An 18,744-nucleotide genomic window follows, 5' to 3' on the forward strand; every position below is an offset into this window, starting at 1 on the left:
CTATAATTAAGCTACACAGAAAATAAATACACCTATTCTATCCATGCAGTGTTTCGACTAAATGTCCCCAAAAATCAGTCATAAATTTGATTTGATTTAGTTTACTTCGTCTTTCAACCACTTTTGGCAAATTGCAAAGACGAATGTTGATATGATGAAATCGATGAAGGGGCACTCATGAGTGCTCGATACACGCCATTCTGAAAGCCTGCTTGGATAGACGGAAGCCTGGATGATCACATGGTGGCCACTCTAGGACCATGATAAAATTCACGAATAATTCCCGGTTTTTAAGGCGTACTTTCCAAAAATTCAAGGGTACAAGCAGATCTTTTCTCTATCTCAACCTTACGTATTACCGCCTCTCACCCCCCCCCCCCCTGACACACACAAATATATTAACAATATAAAGGATCTGTGCGATGTATTAAAAAATTCAAATTCAACTGAACAGTATATATATATTTAATATTAGGCAGGGCTCGAAAAATCCCAGTCAGCAGGTCGCCATGGCGACTAAAAATTTCAGCCTGGCGACAGTGATCTTTTGCTATAATATGTACGAAATGTTGATGATTCTAAGTTCAAATTGCAGTAGAGAGTAAGTTAGTAAATGGTATTTCTTTTATCAACATTGTGAACATTCCATAGAATTCTGTAACACTTTCTTGCCCTTTGTCCCCCAACATGCCATTTCCTGCTTTCTCAAATGATTTAGCGATGTTTCGAATACCGTGATGCTCAGCATCTTATACAGTGTGTTTCAAAAGTTGAACAACCCAAACTTTGGAAATGTATATCATGAAAACTGTAAGAGATATTTACACCAGGTTTTCTGCATTATAAAGCCTCATCCATTGAGATATTTTTCAATGCTTAAACTTATCAGTTCACTCCGTACAGAAAATTATATAAATTAATAACTGACGAAAAGCAACGTTCAATTTTTTTCCAGAAATGAACTTCTGAGTAAGAAAAATATGTAAGAAGTTATCGAAGGGTCATAATTAGACGTCAGTCTGTCATTTGCGACAATCTATCCCATCTTGTTATTGTTTTTATCTTTTGTTATCTTTGTTTCTACTTTGTTGTTTCAGCGTAAAATGGCCAAACAACACTGTATCTGAAACTCTTAGTAAATAAATAAATATTGGTTATGTGCAACATTTGATGAATTTTTGACTGGCGATTTTATGGGTTGAGTGAAAAGTGCCGTTTTGGGACATATATCCATATATGGCAACACTATCAGGTTGAAATATTGTCAACAGTCGCATGCAACATGTGTCTAAGTATTGGCTATACATTTACGTGAAAAATCGTAAATCAAGATTTTGTGCCGAAATTGGACTCTTGAAAGAATCCTAGGCTGCCCCTGGTTACATTGAATTCTCTTCGCTCACTTTCGACGCTACTGTGCCTGTTTTTTTAAATTGATTCAGCATGGCGTATTCATTGGAGCAGTGTGTGTGCTTTGCTGAAGAGTATTTTACTACTAATTCTTACACTCATGTGCAAGAGGTTTTCCAATAAAAATGCCCAGCTTCTGCTGTACCTCACAAAGCAACTGTTTTACAACCAAACACCAACAAATGATCCCACAAATTGTTTAAGAGTTGGTATTTATTGTTAAAAATCAGTCCTCAGATGTTTTCAGCAAATTAACATGTTTTTTTTTAATAATGTAATTGCTTTTATTTAGATAAATGCTAGCATAAATTTATGAGCCCAGTGATAGCCTACAGGATTAGTTTAGTGCAAAAAACCCGGTGTATATATCTCTTACGATTTTTATGATATAAATTTTCAAAGTTTCGATTGTGCGACTTTTGAAACATACTGAGAATGCACAATTTGCTAGTAGGTGGTTTCCTGGCGCCTGATTTTCAGAGCTGGCGCCTAGCTTTGAAGACAATTTTTCGAGCACTGATATTAGGTGTGGAGTTTACATTTGCCATTTTGCATACTCAGACTAGAAATACATCTACAAACACAAGTCACAAATGTTACGAGATAAGTAATCTATGAAAAATTGTTAATTGTATAAGAATTTCAAATTTACTTAATCAACTTCAAGGTAGAAAAAGAACACTAAACAAAGCAGAAGGATTGAGAGAAGTCTGTTTTATTTTCCACAGCCTTTTCTTTTTCTTCCCTGATAAAAATGAAAGATAAACTGAAAAACTTGCCACAGGGCATTAATCAATATGTATAAATTCAAGGAGATTTGGATTAACAAAAAGTTCCATGGAAAAAATTTGAGTAAAATTTACGCATAATTCCCGGAGTCAATAATTCACGCACAATTCCCGGTGAGTAGGCACCCTGGATCATTTAATGGATTGTACATGGTTTGTAGCCTATACATAAGTGATCTTTGTTCTAAGGATAGTTTTGAAGATTTAACGTGTAAGAAGTTGTTGCATTTGCTGCTGATATGTAGGATCCAGATGTGAAGAATTGGCAAGAGTTTGTTAGTGAAAATTTGTCCCTTCACGATTCTGAAAAGAAATTTCATACCTGACACTCGGCGGAGAAGAGGAAGATCATTAATTTGCAGAGTGGATAGAATTTCATGTTTGGACAGGTTTGCAAGGGCTGGACATCTATGTTTGACTATTTCAAGGAAAAAAATTATTACTTTGTCTGTTCTCTTTACATTGCTTTCACAGGACATTATAGACACACCACAAGGGGAAAAAACCTTGGACGAAAAGTCCCCACGCAGCTTTCCCTTCTTCCGTTCAGCTCGGCCCATAAGGAAGCATGGTCCACTCTCCCCCTCCTCTCCATGCGGGAGTCACGGGTCTGCGCAGGTTTCTTTGCTTGTGGTTCCACAATACCAAATACATGAACCATATTCAAGAATAGGTAAAACGCACGTTGTAAAGTAGATTATGAGGGCAGAAACATGTGTGATACCTGTAAATCTGTAGGATTTATTTGTTAAATATTGTCAGTAGTTCTCACTGCATGCTGTTCACACACCTTCCACAATACGGGCATTTACACAATTAAGTGGCATGCATAAATATTGCCTGGTGAAGTGTGCATCGCTATTTTCATTAACTTTTTTTTATGTAATGAGGTTGAAGAATTTACATAATTCAATTATATTTCTTTCAGATATGTGAGATGTATGAGATAAATCGGAGTCGTTGACCCAAGAATTACATTGATTTTTATCTATTTGACAGATTTCAATGTTTTACGTAATATAAAATTGATTCCGGCACATGGAAAACAGAAATAACGGAGATACCAAAGTATGGCCCACATAAGTAAAAAAAAAAAATGCAATCTTTTGCTATTTATTAGTAGTAAAAACTGGTTGTTGCACTTAAATAGCTAAAGCCATGACAAAGAGCACACCATCAAGCAGCTCCTAACTGAAGAAAAACATCAAAAATTGCTATGAGCACCAAACCTAACAGTCCCAACGATAATTTCACTTCTATTTGGTTCCACAAGTTCTCCGTCCTTCGTGTTTGATTTCCATTATTTTATAATACATTTACAAAACAGTAGCCTGCTGTTCTGGAATGTTGTGTTAGGGGCTATATTCACTTACGCAAAGCATTCTGGCTGTTCTGCTTCATGCTAAGGCAACAAACACACACTATTTCACAATAACACGTCTGCGAGCTAAAAACAATTGAAAGATTTCATAAAAAACATAATCTTCAAATAGCATGCAAAAATTTCACTTTCTCGATGGGGCCCAGAGGGTGAAGTGTACCTATGCATCTTATATGTACCATCCACAGAAAATATATAAAACTTCAGCATCTTTCATAGATTTTTCTCCACTTGCTTAGTGTTGCATTTGTGCAAAAATTTACATCTGGTTACACTGTCAGTACAGTTAAGTTTCAAAATTAATTTGTTTTCTCAAACCCAAATGTTGCCTATAGCACCCAAAAAAAATTGCTTGTGACATTTGTATGCTGTAACTGAGATTTGATTATCTATCATCTGTGAGTTGTCAATCACCTCACCCTCCCACTGGAAAAACATACAGTAACCCCCCCCCCCCAAGTTACGTAAGCAATGCGTTCCATAAGCCTTTACGTAACTTGAATTTTACGTAAGTCGAATTTGTAAATTGTTTAAGTGTAACTACGTAAGAAACTGCAACATTTATTATTATTATTATTATATGTATGTATGTATATACCAGGTGGGGTACAGTGGGATCCATAAGTATTACCGCACAAATTGTCCATGTCTGTTTTCATTAATTTTTCTCTTACATCCTGTGTGTTTTTAAGCCATGGATTTTTATGTTTGTTGTATCAGAATTTGTCAACAGCTTGCTTTGAGTTTTCCTTTAATTATTGAAGCTCATATTGGATCAAATAAAGTGCTCGAACATGGTGATGGACGATTTGCACGGTAATACTCATGGATCCCACTGTACCTGAAAGTACCACCGGAAATATTTCGTGAACAACAATAAATATTGAAAAACTGCTTTCACAGATATATAGGTATTAGGGGGGCTCATGAAATTAGTGGACACAATACATTCAACTACGTAAGGAAGTACAATTTCAAACACAAACTTAGTTTTTTTTAAGGAAACCCCATTTCATTTTCAGCTCATTTGAAAGTACAGAAAAATCTTTAAAAATGGTGTTTGTTACATTGTGATATATCAAGTAGTTCTCAAGTAATTGTAACCTGAAGTTGAGCATGAAGGCACATCCTCCACTACACCTGCCAGCAGAGCCAAGCGCAAATGCCGTCGCGCATACAGCCCGCACGCATGTGCTGCATTTCTCCTACACTCGACACAGATAAGTATCATCCTGGCCTTTTCAGAGTCTGAAAATACTATTTTCTCAGCAACAGTTCTGACGTACGTACACTATCAGAAACATCTTGTTAATTAGTGCACTTTGTTATGCCCTTGCTTTATTTGATAAATCAATTTGAAGGAAAAAAATGTATAAGCTGTAAGTTTAAAAGTTGACAACAAAGATTTGTCATGACCAAAAGAGAAGAGTTGATTGTCCCAAATGTACTAAAAATTATGACGTAAATAAATGAATGCCACTTAAAATTTAGAAAGATGTTAATGTACTAACATTTATGTATGTAACTGATGACAGAATGTTTAAAAATTATACTTTTTAATTAACAGTTATTTGTTAACTCTGAAAGATGTATCAGAACCTTTTAGATAATTTATCACAGCTTACTTATGTACAAACTTCATATTTTTTAGATAATTTGTCAGAGCTTACTTATGTACAAACTACATATTTTATTGTAACACACAGTTGTTGGAATGTAACAACTTTCCTAAGCACAACGCTTAGTATGCAGAACACTAACATGTTTGTTATGATACATGAATGGCGTCAAAAGGGGATATGTATGTTACGACACACAAATTAAATTGTGAGAATGTTTGTTTCAAGCGTCAACTTCACGTTACAATTACTTGAGAACTTGAGTTGGTGTTTTAAGTCCACTTTATGCACAGTAAGGCTAATCGGGGCTGGACCTACAGTTTAAAGTGGAATCCGAACCACTCTGTGCCTCCACCAGGTATCGAACCCGGGACCCCTTGATTACAAGGTGACGACGTTACCACTGCGCAATCGAGGAGGCCTTACTTGAGAACTACTTGACGTATTCAGGGTGGCTACAAACAAGCAGAAATGAAATTCCCTGACTTTTCCAGGTTTTCCAGGACAAAATTTACATTTTTCCCTGACAATTACAAACTAAACTAAATCGATGTTTTTGCAAATGGAAATAATAAACTCATACAGATCCACGTATGGTTTTGTTAAGTACCAATATTATCTTCTATGAAATGGACTTAATTTCTCCATTCTCTATGATTTGAATTCAAACTGCAAAATAGTGAATTTGGAAAATTATTACGATTCACAAGCTAAGGAAGGATTATGGAATATTGTCATATGCAGTAAGTTTAAAATAAAATACTTGATTATTTTTAAAGTTATGACTAAATGACATAAGAGTGAAGAGTGATTGATTAAGAAATACAATTTGTAATTTATCAGTCTCCTTATACATTCTCGGTATTATATGTTGATATTTCCACTGAGGTTTGGAACCCTCTGCTTGCAAAAACTATGAGTGCGGACACATTTTTCAATGCATAAAGCTACTTCTCTCTTCTCTGTAAAGCATACAACTTCACTCTTGCATATAAGTGTAACAACTGAATCGAAACAAAAGAAAGTGTCATATTTCCTTACATTATCAATGGGATTCTGCTTCAATACAGTATATCCAAGTGCTGTGAAACTGACAACATGCAGTTATACCATTAATGCTGACGAAAAGCGTATGTAAGTATTAGAAATTTAATGCAAGGAATTTATAGAATTGCATTGTATAGGTACCTGATTTAGCTAACCAACACATTAAAACAGGAACACTCTAATAATAAAAGCTTCTGAAAGTTCATATACGAGGGGCATCCTGGTCATGGTGCCTATACGCAGCACTAGTGGTCGGAGAGCAACACACACACATGCAGGCAGGAAGAAGTGGCATGTAGCTGTAATCTGGTACAGTTGCAATGCAGCCGGTTTAGGACAGTTCTAGGTTAAAGATTGCAGCTCTCATAAAGTCTCCCACCGACTGCAATGTAGCTTACATTGCACGCTCAGAATTTGGCACAGAGTCATCAGCAATCGTGTGAGTTGTGCAGACCGGACGTCGTGAGTGATAGTATGGTCAGACGATGGTACACACAATTCACGGAAGGCCAATCGAATGTGCACAGCCCCATACAGCTGAGTACACGCGGGCCCTTTGCATCACTTCAGGTGAGAGATCTTGGACCACTCCCTGTACAGCCCTGGCCTTGAATGTACAGACTTTCATCTCCTTGTTTAACTGAAGAGGTTTCTGGCAGGGCAAGGATTTGACAGCTACATTGCGGTAGAGATAATTCCAGTCTTTGCTGTCAGACACATATACCATGGGCATAGAAAATTTAGTGCCTTGCTACGACACATGCCAGAACAACGGTTGTGATTATGCCGGAAATTAGGTAAGGACTCACTGTTACTAATGCAATAAATTACAACTGATATTCTTGTTTTATTTATGCCTAATCGGTAGGGACCTTGATAATTTGGTTTTTTTTTTCAAATTGGTGTAGCTATTTTCTTATTTTTTTTATTTTTTACTATACGGTGTTATTTTTCCCAAAATTCACATTTTCATTTTAGCGCATTTTCTGGCAAATATCTGAAATTTACCTTCATGGTGTTTTTAAACTACTGTTTCAAATTGTAAGTCACATGGCTTACGCCTCTTTGTGAGAGTTTGATATCTTGAAAGTTATTTTGGGAAAGTTATTTTCCATACCGCTTTATTAATTTTAAGGTAAGGATTTTAGATAATGGAATTTTGGTGTGGAGTTAGGGCCCCACACTTTCTTGATCACGGCTGAAGGTAGGGGTGATGTGATCAGCACGACACTCCTTGCTACCTTTATCCCTCAAAGTTTCCTCAAGGTACCAGCTTCATATGATGCTGGGTGGGCGCCTCAGCAGTTTGAATAGGTGGAAAACATCCCGGTTCTCCCCTGCAGGGGATCAAACCCGGGTCTCTCGCATAGTAGTCAGATGCCCAAACGACTGAGCTCCATTATTACTCGCTCGACAAATGCCAATAGTGCGCACTTAGCTTGGTAATTCAAAACATATCTTGTGCGACAAATACGAGGATGTGGATCCCGTGTGACAGTAGATACGCACTCGATCTCCTCTTAGAACCCTGCTACTTTTCTCTGTGATGGAAATGGTTTTGATAGAAGTTGAAAAAATCGTTGGAAATACATGATTTAATGTGGCTGTCGGAATTATTCCACGTACGTAGAACTCTATAGTTTACTCTTGAGTAAAATGTTGGAAAACTTGCATGTTCTATGTACTCAAACATGGCCTAGAAAAGACAAGGATGTTTGATATCATGGAATTTTTCGTTGTTTTAGGACATTTCTTTAAAAAAAATCGCTAAAATTGCCAACAATTTGCATTCTTTGCCAAATTCGCATTATTTCGATATTTCGAACGGGCGAAAAATGTGTCCAGACATCACTGCACATTCCTAAACATAACTTCGCAGCATTTACCATTTTTTGGCGTTTGCAAAAAATCAACCCTACTAATCGGAAATCACTTTCTAGCCACCCCTCGTATAAATCAGTAGATGGAAAGTGAAAATTTAGCAGGGCTGGCAGAGAAAAGTCAATTCTTGAAGAAAGTGATTTGGTTTTATGAATGATTCGAGCAAATATGATATTAAAATATTTACGTATTTATTTAGTATTTTATTTCATAATATTGGACATTAACCTTACTCAGTGAGAGATTAATGACCACCTCTCATGAGTTTAAACAGACAGGATAGAGAGTGGCATTAATTTCATTGGAATACTAGTGTTGCAGTAAATTTGAGGTTCGGAGCATGCACTTGCCAATTTTTATAACATTCACAAATGCAGATTTATATTTCAATTTTTCGTGATAGTATTCAATATATATCCCGTTTGGTTGGATTCTTCTTGATATCTAAGAATAGTGCAATGTCATTGTAAACGTATGTTAACTTGTGCGAAACCAGTAATACGTCAGGATGATAAAATAAAGCCTTCGTAAGGACTGCTACATTCAATAAGGTGAAGTGAACCAGAAGAGTAATAAAATTCCAGCAGCATATTTGCAGTCTAAAGCTCTTCTTGTTTATGCATGAGATTTTTGTTCGATGTTGCAGTCCATGCAATTTCTGTCGCATGTTGTAGTGAGATACTTTGTCGGGTGGCGATATTCGACAAAAATCGTATGTATCAATGGAACATATTTGTTTCCAATGTTCCTTCAGTTTGCCCAACAAAATGCCTTACTACGACGTCCGACAACTATCGCCACCCACTCTTATCCCCTCCATCTGTTAACAAGTCCCCTTACTACTCCCATAGGGACAAGAAAAAATGATAATTCAATGCATTTTCCACGTAATATTTAACCTTTACTCCCCCGATGATACCATATGGTATCATCAGAGTAAGGTCGTACTGGACCGATGATACCATATGGTATCATGGTGCTGATTACGAAATGAATGTGCTTCTTGGACCTTCATACTCTTGTGTTTGGGTGGAAACTCTGACACAGGTCTGGAGCAAGCCTGGGAAATTCGCATTGATGACCAACCTCCCCCCTCTCCGCAACATATCCATGCCATATTTCGAAAAGAGTTTCACATTTTGGCTCATTATTCAACTTGTATGGCACCCAGGAACATGAAACATGTTTCAATCTCTTTGGAAACGTCCATTCTTTGAAGAGAATACTAAGGTTTGCGCCTTCGCCCCAAAATAGTGGGAGAAGAGGAGGTAAACTCCAGATTTTTATGTTGTTTTTTTCATTGAAATTCGAGAGTCGCTCCCCCCAAACCCCCTTTCCTCGGTTTGGAGTTCTGAATTGTACACGGTTGCATGCTCTGATGTTTTAGCTGCAAGACAAAACTTATCCGAAGTAGATTGCTCCCATAGTAGCCGAGTTATAACAATTTTCCTCCAAACATGCAAATTACCTATTTTTCGTAAAAAAATCAATCACATTTTGGCATATTATTCAACTTGTATGGCACCCAAGAACATGAAACATGTTTCATTCTCTTGAGAAATGTCCATTCTTTGAAAAGAATGTAGCATACTCCAGATTTTTGTTTTTCCCATTGAAATTCGTGGGTCGCAACCCCCCAAACCCCCCCTTCCCCGGTTCGGTGTTCTGAATTGTACACAGTTGCATGCTATGATGTTTTATCTGCAAAACAAAACATATCCGAAGTAGATTGCTCCCATAGTAGCCGAGTTATAACAATTTTCCTCCGAACATGCAAATTACCTATTTTTCGTAAAAAAAATAATAATCACATTTTGGCTTATTATTCAACTTGTATAGCACCCAGGAACATAAAACATGTTTCACTCTCTTGAGAAATGTCCATTCTTTGAAAAGAATACTAAAGTTCGCGCCTTCTCCCCAAAATAGCAAGAGAAGAGGGAGCAAACTCCAGATATTTGTTTTTTGCATTGAAATTTGGGGGACATGCCCCCCCCCCAGCCCCCCTTCCTCGGTCCGGTGTTCTAAATTGTACACCGTTGTATGCGCTGATGTTTTAGCTGAAAAACAAAAGTTATCCGAAGTAGATTGCTCCCATAGTGCACAAGTTATAACAATTTTCGTCAAAAGAGTGTTCGAAGTCAATGAAGACGAAATTCCCTGACTTTTCCCGGTTTTCCAGGTCTGTTGCCACCCTGCGTATTGCAATTTAACAAATGCCACTCTTAATGATTTTTTCCATACTTTCAAATTAGCTGAAAATAAAATGGGGTTTCCATTTAAAAAAAACTAAGTTTGTGTTGAAAATCGTACTTCCTTACGTAGTTGAACGAATTGTGTCCACTAATTTCACAAGCCTCTCTTACACCTATATTTCTGCGAAAGCAGTTTTTCAATATTTTTTGTTGTTCACGAAATATTTCCGGTGGTACTTTTAGGTGCCCCACTCGGTATATGCACATTATTTACAGAGTATTATTTTATAAATGAAACATCATGCAGCAGTATTTACTCAAATATAAACTATAAAAGTATGAAAAATATATAAAAGAATATAAAAACAAACTGACATCCATTGCCGTATGTCGTTGCATACTGCAATAAATGTCAAAGATGCAAAACCCCCAAACACTTTCATACGCACTAGTAGTTGCAATTTTCAAGATTTATTACGTAACTGTGAATTTACGTAAGTCATGTATTACTTAAGGTGGGGGGTTACTGTAGTTTATTTCAAGTTAGAAAAAGAGCAAAGAGCTTATTCTTTTGGTAGTCCATAACAGAAATAAAGTTAATGATTATGCCTGCACTATAATCAGTGGAAAAATTAAATTAGTGTAAATTGCAGGAAGTAAGTTAGAATTTCAAGTTTTCAGATTCTACAGGGTACGCACAAAATCCAAATACGATCTGCATATATTGTTATCAGAAAGGTAGAACGGCCTCTTAGGAATCCAAAATATTTGTATGTGTCCTTCCATGGTCTTTACATAGCTGAATGTACCGTTCATGTTACCTAACATTCATGAGGTTCTTTCAGGAAGACTGCATGCACCGCATCTTTGAGTTCATCGTTTGTTAAGCAATGATGCTTCCGTACCTCCTCCTTGGTTAAACCCCAGAGTGCGTTATCCACTGCCGTTAGATCAGGATTTCTTGGCAGCAACGAAAGCTGGACAACTGTCCTATCCTTGTCCCATCCAGCGATTCTTATCACTAGAATGGCTGGAGGGATCAAAATGACCTCTACTTTCACCATTATTTAATAACTAACCTAGAACAGCGGGAGGGGTCAATTTGACCCCTGTAAAGTTTAATTTCTGCACGCTGCAATATCAGTGTTAGGCTGTGGTTCCTGTGTCAAACTGTCATTAGTATGTTCCCACTTGTCACAGTTTATATGTTGTCATGTAGGTTGTGTTCTTGGACTGGGAAGGACGTCTCCGAACACGTCACATCAAGCAGCAGTTTCTTGTGGTGAAATGTTGTGTATTCTGGAATGTCCAGTTGTTGATTGTAATTTTTATTTCTAATCAAAATGTATCATAATCCACTTAAACACTTTGATTATAATGCATAAAGAAAATACTATAAATTAAAAATATGTTCCCATTCTAGAATTTTAAATGCATTTCTTACGAGGGGTCATTTTGACCCCCTTCCGCATTTCTAGGGGGTATCAGATCCTTCGCCATTCTAGTGTTAAAGACCAGTGGCGTGCATTCAGGGTATTCAAGGTACCTAATGTGTACCCACAACACAGTAAGAAAAAAAATCAACATGTTTTTCATCTTCCCAACATGAAAATTCGACAATTATCGCTCCGAAAGCACTTCCACTGCAAGAAATTCCTATTTCCACGTGAACACGCTGCTGTCTGTCTCGTGTAGCCTAGCCTGGCCTTCCTAATGGCAATCTCGAATGATCCCGATTGCGACTTCGGCCCTGTCCGCACCCACCCGATCCCCGTTTCTGCAAACAGATGCTGCTGCATTTGCTTGGTACCCTAGAAATTAGGAAGGTAACTCCATTGGCTCAGATCACCCCCCTCCCCTCTCACTTCTTTCCCTGTTCTATGCATCGAGGGTATCAAAGATTTTGGCAGCGTCTGTAGTGTTGGCAGCAGTCAACATATATTTTTTGTGGAATGTTTAGCTTACTAGCATTTAGCAGTCACGCGTAGATAGATCACTGTGTTGGGTTGCAATAAAAATACATTATAAAAAATGATGTTGATGCAGGAATCAGAGAGGAGGGCAAGAATATGTAGTAGTGGAACATCATATTTAATGTACGCGTAAACTATCACATACACAATATTTATATGATGTTAAAGTCACACTAGCAAGTTTTTATTTCGAATGGGGAGGCGAGGACCAGAATGGACTGACCGACTGAGGATTGCATCTTGCTTGAACACCCTTTTGGCGTCGGCACTGTGTCGAGGGGAAAATATGGAACAATTTGCAAATTTCGCACAATTTGGAACGAGAGTATCTGTTTATCTCCTTTCGGAATCAACATTTTATTTGAGTTCCATAGCATGTGTGTTGACTGTTGACTCAACGATATGAATGAATGATAAAAAACAAAACAGAAAAAAAAAACATAATAAAACACAATGCTTACAATGCAATTCGAATGAGCCCCCCTTCCTCCTTCTCTCCAGACATTGCAAAGTGATATAATCAGATGTTACAGGATCTCTATTGTTTGTCGGTGCTGTGAAGTCATAATAAGGGGGACCGGGAGTTATTGATGACATTCTGGAGAAGGGATTTTTGGCATTTACGAAAAAAGTGTAAACAATCTGAAATGGAAGATCTCTTCCTGATTTGGAAGACTTCTTTCATGCAGGAGTTGTAAAGGATGGTAAGCAGTATATTAGGCATTTTTAGAAGAAAAAATATCTCTACAGAGGGGTTGACTGAGTAGAAAAACAGTGAAACTTTATTGTTGGCCTTGTTCGTTCGTTTCCTCTGAGAAAAGTGTTGTGAAATAGTAGGATACTGAAATTTATCAAATTTGTCCCATGCAATTAGAAAGCATGGAAAATGATTGTGCCATTTCATTCCCATTCAATGTTCATCGCACTGCATGAAGGAAATAATTGAAGTTGAATTGTTGGACTCTATGTCGCTACTATCAGAATATATTTGCGAATATAAAATATCATACATATATATTTTACCTCGTTATATTTGGATATTGATACAAGGATGAGAAAATCCCATTATAAAAATGTGGAAAAAAGGTAATTTTCTGAATAACGTGATGGCTTGGGGTTGGGGGGGGATCTGGACCCCATAATCCATTTCGGTTGGCCCATGTTGCACACGCCACTGTTAAAGATTGCATTCACCAGGCATCGAACAGTCAATGTGAAGTGGGCAATCGCCCCATCATGTTGAAACCAAACACTGTTCAGAATTCCCACATCTCAAGCTTGTGGGATGAAACAAAAGTGTGCAGATCATTTAGATCATCTGGAGATAACTAACATTATCAACAGAATCAGTAAAAAAAAGTATGGACCTAACAGATCCATTGCTGTCATTCTGGTTTAGATCATGAGATGAGGTGGATGGTGCTCACTTTATTTGAAGAAATGTGGGTTTTTCTTTTCCCCAGACTGCGAGACGAAATCGTCAATGGTATATTTTTTATCAATTCCCTATTAATTTGATGTGCATACACACACACACAGCATCCACCAAACACTCCTCAATTGTGTAATCACTTGAGTCAGCCATTGCACTTAAATCTGACCCTGATATATGTGGCCACGGTGGCTCAGTCGGTAACGCATCTCACTACTATGCTAAAGGTCCGGGGTTTGATCCCCGATGGGTTCAAATCCGGAAACTTTCCTAACGTTGGAAGCGGCCCCAGCGTCGAATGACATGGATACCTAGGGGAAACCCTGGGGGTTCCACGTTTCTCCGAACATTTTCCCTGCCAGACGAAAGTACACATTCAAACACTGCACGTAAACGACTAGAATCAGTGAATCGATGCCGAAAACCCCTTTGTACCTCACGGATGTGACCCACAGAGTAGCGGAAGTTCGTCCGAAAGACGATGGTAAAGAAATGGCTGTTGCCAACGGTAGTATAACATAGGAGTATATGGAAGTGGAAAACCTGTGTCAACAAAACACCCAGTAAGTTATCGCTAAAACTCCGCAGTATGTGTTAACAGAAGTAGATCGAAATCAAACCATATAAAAATTGCATTCGTAGCATGATGAAATTGCAATAAAATGAAAGGAACTTGGGCAGATTGTTGTGTCATTTATGAAGATTATGTTCTATATGAATGATTTGTGTTGTTTTTAGGTTTAGGAGATGTATTATAGTAAAGTAATGAGAGTTTTTTGATGGGACTATTTACGGCGTTGTTTTGATCGTTGCCATATGCATGTGATATGAAGGATAATGTTGTTACGTTGTTTGTGTTTTGTAACTTGGAGCCGTGTTGGAAATATGGTAACACTTTACTATACCGGAGACGGATTTCTTCAAATTTACAGGAGAAAGTACTTACGCAAATCATTTTCGGTAGCGTTGTTGATGTTTGGTAATGTAGCTTTGATCCATTTTAATGTGAATGCATGTGGTTTTCTACGAAAATCTCTTTCCGACGTGCTATTGCTGCTGCCGCCATTTGCTTTCTGCATGAGAGCACAATGTTCCATGTGTTTGATGACGTGCCGTTGTCCATATATGCTAAATTAAACGAAAGGAGTGCTAATGGAACCTAACCCAACAGGCCTAACCTAACCTAGTAGGAATAACTCGTCCCCGTGATGGTTCGGGGGGCTATCGTGAATTTTTGGGCTACCGTCAATGGTTTTGGGGGCTAACGTCAATGGTTTAATAATTACTCTTTATGTCGAAAATTGAACTTTTTTTCGTGGTGTTTTTAATTTTTTTTTAAAAAAATTTAGATATTTTTCGGTGAACAAGATTGCAACACTGCATGCACACTCCAAATCGACAAAACACTGGCACAACGTGCGATGAACCGGTAAGCTATCGCCATATTGTGTGGAAATAAGGAAGAACAGTAAGTACTCGTAAATGTAAGAAATAGGCATTATTTTCGTTAGAAATTCATTATTTCACCTAAATAAATGTTCCGGAATGCAGAATAGTACGTTAGCAATGTAAAAAAGTGTGAAATAAATCATTGACAGGTGTCTCCGGTATAGTAAAGTAGTACCGGAAATATCGGAGATTGAAGGTTGGCAATCGTGGTGTTACGTCAGGGAGTGCGAGATTTACTGCAGACGATGTTTCGGTAGACGAGGAATGCCTACGAGGTTAGGTTAGGTAGCATTAGCATAAATACAATGACAAATTATTATTTAGGCTAAGAGTACTAAACCTAGCTAGCCTAACCTAACAATGTAGACCCCGTGACGTCAGATCACAAGGTTGCTAATGTGTTGTGCAATAAGTGAGACCATCATGTGGCATGGTACTGGCCCAGATTTTCTTAGGAAGGTGGGCGTACATTTTTAGTGTGAAAGTGCATTGTTTTAAGGTTAGTACTTTTGAGGAGGGGCAGGTTTGGTCACGGTATTTCACATTGTTTTCTTAGTACCTTCAAAAATTATGTATTCTCGTTCGTATTGGAAATGCTTGTTTTAGGTTAGGAGGGCCATATTTGGTACCGATAGTGATTTCACATTTTTGTTTCGCCTGGAGTGTTAGTTTTGCTGCTGTTTGGGAATTTCTTACGGGAAAAATGAGTGATAGTAGTCCGTAATAGAAGTTTCTTGTGCTTACGCAGGTCATACTTTGCGATCAAATATCCCCGTTATTTGTGGTTTCCTAATGCTGGAACACTATTATATTATGTAAAACGTTGAAATCTTTCAATTAAAAAAAATCGACGTAATTCACGATGGGGTACAGTGGGTCGACGGCCCCCAAATGGTTCCATGAGTTTCCAAAATCACAAAAGTGACACATGTCAAGGGGTCAACGTAGTGTTTATTTCGTGGCTAAAATTTCTCCCTAATCTTCAAAAAAAAAATCTTCAATAAGGTGTGCAAAAGTAAATAACAATATGAATAACTATGTATTTCTGTATCTTAACAGTATGTAATATGAAAAATACAGAAAATCAGTTTTCCGAATCTTTTTCACTCATCTTGTGTATCAAGTAATTGTCTCTTGCTGAGGATAAGATGATAATAATAATTTGGCAATACACGTAAGTTCATTAGTTTATAACTAACAACAATTGTTGGTCGATAATACGCAAATGATTACATGTACCAAATAAAACAGGACCTAAGTGTCAAGTAAAATGCAGTAATTTTCGCAAGTGCCTCGCCTATTTCAGGATGGGTTTACATCATTAGTTTAAAACAAAATGTTCGAATGAATACACAATAATAATTCGAAGAATAATTACTTAAGTTACTTCAGAATGTTTTAGAAGTTTTTATCCATACTTTCAGCTCTTTCTATAAAAGAAATGCTAGACAGTTGTTGAAATTTGAGACCGCTTAAACAGTTCCAACTTAAGGAATACGCTTTAAAGTTCAATCTGAAACGAGACCTACCTCCTTATTTCCTGAGATCCCTGAAATGTATACTTTCACACCCATTTTGTTTGTGAAAGGAAACTGTGAAAAAGTTTTTTGGAACGTCGACAGTTATATCCTACTTTTTTACTACGAAAGGGCGATAAACCTACTTCCCGATGATTCAGATTTCCCAACAACCAATATAATAAACCTGGTTTCAGGTCGCAATCCTTTAAATCTGTTGTTTGAACTCTTGTAAGTAACTTCAATCCAACTCGTTGACGAATCCAGAGCATCTAGTGTTGCCAACCATCTAAATTATGTAAATGATGAACATTGGCCTAGGGATGTGCGGGATTCCGAAAAGTCGGTGGATCAGGAAAAAAATAAATTCCTGTCCCGATCCCGACTTCGGGAAATGACTTCCCGACTTTTTTGGATCCCGAGCAGTCGGGAAATACAGAATGGTCATTTTTAAAAGTCGTTAATTCTCGACGTTTTCTGCATTGTAAATGTCTGGAACTTATGGAAAATTGTTCGTTTTTGTACCAGAAATGCGAAAACAATCACTTAAAGTGAAAATGACGTGTGGAATTCGAGATTTCCAGAGCTTCGGGTTACGAATTTTTCCCGTCCCGAATGTCGGGATTTAAAAAATGGCAGTGTCTGCTGCCACGTTCTTTTTCTACTAACCTCAAAAGAGATGCGCGTGGCAGCAGATTCGGTCTTTGTTTTATCGTAATTTCATCATGCTATGTACGCAATTACGCCTGGAACACATATTGTAAAGTTTTAGCGACTACTTACTCAAAAATGTTTTAAGATTAGGTCTCTTAGCATTCTTCTATTAATACATCTCCTAAAGCTAAAAACAACACAAATTATTCATATAGAACATAATCTTGGACTTCCATCTGACCCCAATATAACCTGATATATGTGGTGCGGTGGCTCAGTCGGTAACGCATCTCACTACTATCATAGAAAAGTTAGGGAATAGAAGTGGAAGCTACATTTAAACCTCGCTGCGCTTTGAAATTGCATTTCCATCGGTGGCCAGTAGATGGCGCGGCCGTCTTCTTTTGCTGTTTCCAGCACAAATTGGGGGGGAGAGCTCTTTCGGTGACAGTCACGTGGGTTTCAAACGTCCTTATTGGTCAGATCTCTTGTATCCCAGCAAGGCTGTTACCAATGGCAAGGGCTTTCTTTTTCGCTAGTTCCCTTCCAAGCACCGCTGTTAGGGGTGGGGTGAAGAGATGGGATGGGTGATGCGTTTCCGCCACCGCAAAGTTCTTCGGAATCTTTTACTCGAAAGTAAGGTTGCCTTTCCTATGCAATTAACAGATTCTTTGAGTGTTTATTTGAAGGCGAAATTGGGAATGTAAAATGTAGGCATTTTCAACTGGCGCCTGAATTTTCAAATTCAGTTCTCAAAAAACTTTTTTTAAAAAAATATTTCAACTTCGCTTGTGGAAATTTCCATTACCACTTTTGAAATAACGAGTACAGTGTGTGGGCCTCCCCGATGGCGCAGTGGTAGCGTCGTCGCCTTGTAATCAAGGGGTTCCGGGTTCGATACCCGGTGGAGCTACAAGTGGTTCGGGTCCCACTTTAAACTGTAGGTCTAGTCCCGAGTGGCCTGAGCAAAAAGAAAAAAATAATAACTCATAACTGAAGTACAAACTGGGGGCGGCGAATTCCATGCACCGGCGCAACAATCATTTCTTGACTGCAACAATCTTTACTCGACCTCGCCGCACAAGAAATGAAAATGAACTGAATAACGTGAAATTCAAATAATTTTTGTTTCGCTTTGCTCGAAATAAAATCGTTTCTTTAAGATAGGGTGACCATTCGTCTCGTTTTGACCGAGAGAATCCCGTTTCATAGGCGTGTCCCAGTTGTCCCGTCGATATTATACAAGAAACACTATTTGTCCCGTTTTTTAAAAGTCTAGGAATTAGCTTGAAAACCAAGTCTAAATTTGAGAGATTCTTAAAAAGAATGACTTTCTGTGTCTTGGCGGAAATTCAAATGTCAAATCCCTCGTTTTGTGTTAGATATTAATATGTGATG

At 37.8% G+C, this 18,744-nt stretch overlaps 1 protein-coding gene across 1 annotated transcript in view; it reads right to left on the bottom strand.

Annotated features, from left to right (window-relative positions):
* The window catches only part of LOC146000499 (SH3 domain-binding glutamic acid-rich protein homolog), a 43,545-nt gene extending 26,648 nt beyond the window's left edge, over nt 1-16,897 (bottom strand). Inside the window, exon 1 of the mRNA XM_083138228.1 lies at nt 16,705-16,897. Within this exon, the coding sequence (XP_082994354.1) occupies nt 16,705-16,749 (45 nt within the window). The 5' untranslated portion in view covers nt 16,750-16,897. The remainder of the gene's footprint in view (nt 1-16,704) is intronic.
* Between the last annotated feature and the right edge of the window lie 1,847 nt (nt 16,898-18,744).

The sequence above is a fragment of the Lepisma saccharinum genome, chromosome 16 (genome assembly GCF_977018435.1).
Source record: "Lepisma saccharinum chromosome 16, izLepSacc3.1, whole genome shotgun sequence".
Taxonomy (NCBI): Eukaryota; Metazoa; Arthropoda; class Insecta; order Zygentoma; family Lepismatidae; genus Lepisma; species Lepisma saccharinum.